The following is a 6,000-nucleotide window of genomic DNA, read 5'->3' as shown; positions in this document are numbered from 1 at the left end:
CCCACGCGTCCAAGAGGAGCCATCCAATAGTATTTCCCGCCTCTACTCCACTCGGTCCAAGTCCCCACCTCGGGCTATCCTGGAGCTCCCTGACTGAAGTGTCTCACGCCCCCCCCCCCGCCCCCGGTAGCCCAGGCAGAGCGACCCCTAATTCTGGACAGGGGGTGCGTGGAGCCTTCGAGGGTCACGGAAGATCCCGCTACCCTAACTTCTCGACCGCCCTGTAATTCCCCAGAGACGCAAGGCAGGAAGGCGCGCACACACGCCCATTTTTATTAGCCTGCTCTGAGGCAAGGGGTTTGGACAGACTCTAAGTGCAATGCGCGTTTGCAAGTTTGTGCACAAGCCAGAGAGAGGCAAAGGGCTGCCTTGAAGTCCGGGTCGCGGTGGGTTCACCAAACAGAGCTGGGTAGCAGTGTGTGTGTGTGTGTGTGTGTGTGTGTGTAGCAGAGTGTATGTGTGTAGCAGTGTGTGTGTTCGCGCGTGTGCGGGATCGCTCTTATCCTTGTCCACGGCGCGACGTGAGCTAGAGTGAGTCCCGGGTGCTGTCAGCCTCGGGGCGGGGGTGCCGGGGCTGGCGAGGGGCGGGGGTTTGGGTTCGGTCCGCCCCAGGAACCAGCCCCATTGGAGCTTCGGGCTCAGCAATGGGACGTGTTCTCCTTTAAGAGTTAAGAAACTTGAAACCTTGTTTGCGCAACAATCAGCGCCGCGGAGCCGCCAAAGTGTCTAGACTGGCATATGATGGGAGGCAGCCAATGACTCCGCGGCGCTCCTCCGGGGGCCCTCAGTGTGCGTTTGAGGAGAACAAAAAAGAGAGAGAGCGCCGAGCGGGGGAGCGAGCGAGGGAGCGGAGCCCAGAGAAAGAGCCGCCGGGCGCTGCCTCGCCAAACCTCGCTGGGACCGCGGGGCCACCGGGAGGCACTTTGGTGGAGGGGGGAGGGGGGCGACCTCGGCAGCAGCGGCGCTCGAAGCGACCCAGCGTAGCGTGGGGCGGGCTGCGACCTCTGCCTCGGTGGATTGCATTTTTAATTAAGGATTCCCAGCAGCTCTTTGGGATTTTCTTTACGGCTTCCACTCATGTGTTGACACCCGCGTTCAGGAGAGACTTGCCCCAAATGCACCGAGTGCCCAGGACCTGAGACGGAGTTGCTTTTCGTGCGTGCAAATCCAAGCATTTTGGGTTTTGTTTGGGACCTTTTTCTTGCTTTGCTTTTATTTTTATTTTATTTTATTGCAGGGATCTGGGAGTTATCCACAAGCCTGAGTTTCGGATCCTGCAGAGAAAACTCCTGTAGCGTTAGCACTTGGCTTTTGAAGGGAGAGCTGTGCAGACATTTGGGGGTACGACGCAAGCGCTTTGTGCTGGTATACCAGCCGCGCAACTTTTGAAGGCTCGCCGGCCCATGCAGGGTGTTTCTAGCATCGCTTCGCCCGCGAGTCCCTTAAGGCTCCAGGGCAGCTGGAGTTGAGCAGTCCCGGTCTACCGTGGTCCATGTAGCCCGCTGGTCCCGCGCGGACTGCGACTCGGCGCGCTCGTGTTCCCGGCCCTGCCCGGCGCGAGCTCCCTCATGTTGCAGTCCTGCGGTGCCCCTTCGACGACAGGCTGTGCGCGGTCTGCACGGCGCCCCGTGGCAGAGCTTCATGTAGGGCTGCGGCCCGCGCAGCCGGCGCCTCGTTGAGGGAACGGACCCCCGGTAATCGGAGACCGCCTCCCCTCCCACCACCCCAGGCGCCAAAGGATATCGTATGTTCAGGTCTAAACGCTCGGGGCTGGTGCGGCGACTTTGGCGAAGTCGTGTAGTCCCTGATCGGGAGGAAGGTAGCGGTGGAGGCGGTGGTGGCGACGAGGATGGGAGCCTGGGCAGCGGAGCTGAGCCTGCCCCGCGGGCAAGAGAAGGCGGAGGCTGCAGCCGCTCCGAAGTCCGCTCGGTAGCCCCGCGGCGGCCCCGGGACGGAGTGGGACCGCGAGGCGCCCTGATCGCAGGCAGGCGCCGGCGCACGGGGGGCCCCCCGAGGCCGGTGTCGGAGCCGGGGGCCGGAGCCGGGGGCTCCTCGCTGGATGTGGCGGAACCTGGAGGCCCGGGCTGGCTGCCTGAGAGTGACTGCGAGACGGTGACCTGCTGTCTCTTCTCTGAGCGGGACGCTACAGGCGCGCCCCGGGACTCAGGCGATCCCTCAGCGGGGCAGTCCCTGGAGCCGGAGGAGGGCAGCGGGCCTCGGAGTCGCGAAGCCCGTTCCCGGCTGCTGCTTCTGGAGCAGGAGCTCAAGACAGTCACGTACTCGCTGCTCAAGCGGCTCAAGGAGCGTTCGCTGGACACGCTGTTGGAGGCGGTGGAGTCCCGCGGCGGCGTGCCGGGAGGCTGCGTGCTGGTGCCGCGCGCCGACCTCCGCCTAGGCGGCCAGCCCGCGCCACCGCAGCTGCTGCTCGGCCGCCTCTTCCGCTGGCCAGACCTGCAGCACGCAGTGGAGCTGAAACCCCTGTGCGGCTGCCACAGCTTCGCCGCCGCCACCGACGGACCTACAGTGTGTTGCAACCCCTACCACTTCAGCCGACTCTGCGGGCCAGGTGAGTGCATGCGGGGTCGCCTCGACTTCCGCCTAGTCTTCTGGTCCCCCTTTTGTGGCCACCTCTTTGTGGATGCTCTAGGGATGCTACTCGGTACTGGGAGCCTGCAGGGGGTTGAGGAAAGCTGAAGGGTAGGTGTCTGCAACTTAAAATGGTAATTTCATTTTGTGGGCGCCAGTGAATTTAGAAAGGGGTACGTCCAAGTTTTCTATATGCAGCTTCTGGGACTTAAAGTAGATTGCAGCGTTGTGGAACCCGCTAGTAAGCCAAGGAGTAGGTGTCACCTCTCCTTTGGGAATTCACTCCAGTTGGTACCCAGCTTCTAGCATTTGAATGCGTATCCCTGTACCCCAGCTGTGCTCTTCTGCACCCAGGTAGGTAATGGTTGTGAAACTGTCTGTAGGCAAATGATGCCTGGCGTCAAACGTGTTTGCAAGCGTTCCACGTGTTCCTATCTATGGTTTGAACCTAGTTTCTGCAGGGCAATCCCTCTTGTTTGCAACACCCTTTGGAGAGGAACGTCAGGCTCCTCCATCAGGCTCTTAATTCTGGCCTTCAGCTTACCTCTGAGGGACCCGAGGCATCTGGGAGTCAGAGGCTGCTGGCTCTTTTGTTACCCCAGAACTGGCCCCTTTGTTCTCCTGGGATCTTCTGCACACACCCTTACCTTGGCCTTGCTTACCTAGGCAGGCTCAGGTGCAGGAGTAGGGGTGAGGACAGATGAAGGCCTCTGACAGGCATACAGGTGATACACAGACTGGTCTACACACACACACACACACACACACACACACACACACACACTTTCTGTACCACGAGGAACACTCTCTATAGGTGTGGGTGAATACGTCTGAGGCACTGGGGGCTTTGCAGAAAAGAATGGAACAGGTAGTTACAGGCAGTTGGCTGTGGTCAGCTCTCCTCAGGTCAGGTCAAGTCAGTTTAGGAAGCCCGGCTTCTCCCTGTGTGAATGGATGAGGGCCTAGTGATATGAACAGAAAGAAAGTTTCTCTCCATTTAGTGTGGTTCCCACCATGCTTTCCTCATGGTCCCTCTAGGCTCAATGGAGAGAGACTTTGGGTAGTCCCTGACCTGTGCCCACACTGGACTTTCTTTGCCTGGAGGCTGACAGCTTTCCCTGGAGGAAACGGTCTGTTCCCTGTCTCTGGGGAGGACTCTGTGGTTGTATTGTCTCGTGTGTGTGTGTGTGTGTGTGTGTGTGTGTGTGTGTGTGTGTGTGTATTTTTTCCTACTGGGAGATGGGTGGTGAGGCCCATTGTACTCTTCCATAAGGCCCTAGTGAATGCTTTTTTTTTTCTGTCACCAAGTCACAGTATTAACAAGTTTAGTATTACTCTGTACCAGGTACTGTGTTTGGGGTGATGGTGGGGGGGGGGAGTGGGGAAGAAATGAGTAGGATTCATTCTGTCAAGAAATCTTCCTGGGAGGTGGGAATAAGTGGGGAAGGAGGTAAGAGGGCGGGGCTAGGCCAGTGGTCTGAGCTACCAGGAGGGCTGTGGGTGTGCTTGTAACTGGATCACCTTTGGGAGTGTCATGCCTTAACCCAGAGCAGCTTGGGGTGTTGGGGGCTGGGGGAGAGGGTGGGCGTGGACCTAAAGAGGGCTTGCTCAGGTTGGTGGACCGGAAAAGGAGGGGTGGAAAGCTGGAGGCTTTGGGACTCACTCAGTTCCTACTATTTGCACTCGGAATTGGCCCTCCTTGACTAGGGAGAAGTTGAGAGACCCGCTGAACTGTAGATTCTGGACCTAGGCTTAGTGACCTTGGAAGGCTGTGTGTGCGTGGGAGGGCCCTAAAAACATTTTCAACTGAACCAAGTATTGGAAGCTAATTCCCCACTTCCCTTATGAATCTATTCCCTGCCTCTGCTAGCGACAAACCTAGGGGGCCAGCCAACTGGGGGCATCTCTGAGGACTGTAGTTGTGGGAAAGAAGCAAGACTTGCCAGTATGCCGGGTTGACTCTCTTGCCTTTTCTGGAACTGGGGACCGGGGGAAACCCTTTGGTGCCCCCCCTGTTCCCCCACTCCCACCCCCGGGGCTGGCCGCCAGCCTGGCTCCTCAAAATGGGCAGGCACATAGCTGGGATTCAGCCGAGCGAGTCCTGATAAGGAGGCTGCCCCTCCCAACTTTCCAGCTCAGGGAAGAGGGCTGGGGCGGGTGGGCAGACAGACAGACAGACAGACAGACTGACTGGGCATACAACTAGACTAAAGTGCCTGGGAACACCCAGCACCAGTCATTTGTGCCTGGCCTCCACCCTCAAGGATTCCCAGTGTCAAGACATGAGGGAAGTGTGGTGCCCTTCTGTTCTGAGCCTGGCAAGTTGGTGGCCCTGGCCTCCTCCATCTGTAAAGTTCTGGGTTGGCCTGAACGGCTGAGGTGAAGAGGTGACAGGCAGATCCCAGGCTCCGTGGGCTTTGTCTTAGAATCTGGTATACTGCAAGGGCCTCACCCTGAGTAGCAGGCTCAGCGCATGACACAACCTGGGGGTCCCTGGGAGTTATCTTTCCTGGGCCTTTCTGTTTAGAACCATAGGCAGCGCTGAGTTTGGTGGATGCCTATGTGGACGGAAATGTGGAGAAATACTTAATCACAGCTCTGACCTGTTTATAGAGTTCCTTTCTCCTGCAAGTATCCATTAACTCTGGAACGAATCTCCTGCTCTTTGCTTCTCTACTTTTTTTTTTCTGTAATTATATTCGGTAAATTACTATTATCCAATTGTGCCCGGGAAAGAGAGAGAGAGAGAGAGAGAACTTCTAAAGGGCTGGAGGAGACTGCCTAGGGAAAACACAGGGTTCCCAGGCCAGGCCTGGAGGAATTAGAATGGGCTAGAAAGTTTTTCCTTTTATTTGGCCTGGCATTATCCCTTTGAAATGAGATCAATTTCAAGTTGGGCTTCCCGGGCCCGCCCCGCCCCCTCGCGGCCCCTCGGCCTGCATGTCTGCTCCCCGCTTGTCTCTTGGAGGTGAGGAAGCCGTGATAATGCCCAGTTTGCCTCTTGCTGGCGCCAGCCGGCTGCGCTGTTTATCTGGCTGCTGGGGGAATCTGGGCAGTTAGGCTCCTTCGGCCTTAAAGCGCCAGGAGCTCCTTTTCTGTCCACTGATCCTGGGACTTGGGGTTGGGAGCCGGTAGGTTCTGAGAGAAGAAGAAACAGGTACCCGGGAGGGCCCCCTCCACTCCCAGCGGGCTGTCACCCACCGCGAGGATGAAAAGTCAGAGGGCCAGGTTAGCTCCTGTAGCAAGGAGCTGCCCGCAAAGATGGGTGGAAAGTGATGTCAAGTGGAAACTCCCGCCAGGCTCAGAGAGTCTGTGAACTTTCTTTTGGCCTCAAATGTAGGTCTAGATCCCAGAAGGCTTAAGTAGCCCCTGAGGCCTGACCAGAGGGTTGGCTGGGTTGGCTGGGATGGCCGG

The 6,000-nt window shown here is 58.0% G+C and overlaps 1 protein-coding gene across 1 annotated transcript in view; it reads left to right on the top strand.

Annotated features, from left to right (window-relative positions):
- The first annotated feature begins 663 nt into the window (after positions 1 to 663).
- Smad6 (SMAD family member 6) overlaps positions 664 to 6,000 on the top strand; it is a 72,042-nt gene continuing 66,705 nt past the window's right edge. Inside the window, 1 exon segment of the mRNA XM_051156635.1 lies at positions 664 to 2,566. Within this exon segment, the coding sequence (XP_051012592.1) occupies positions 1,747 to 2,566 (820 nt within the window). The 5' untranslated portion in view covers positions 664 to 1,746.

Source organism: Acomys russatus, chromosome 14 (assembly GCF_903995435.1).
Source record: "Acomys russatus chromosome 14, mAcoRus1.1, whole genome shotgun sequence".
NCBI lineage: Eukaryota > Metazoa > Chordata > Mammalia > Rodentia > Muridae > Acomys > Acomys russatus.
Note: the sequence above shows the minus strand (reverse complement) of the source record. Positions and strands in the feature narration are given on the sequence as shown.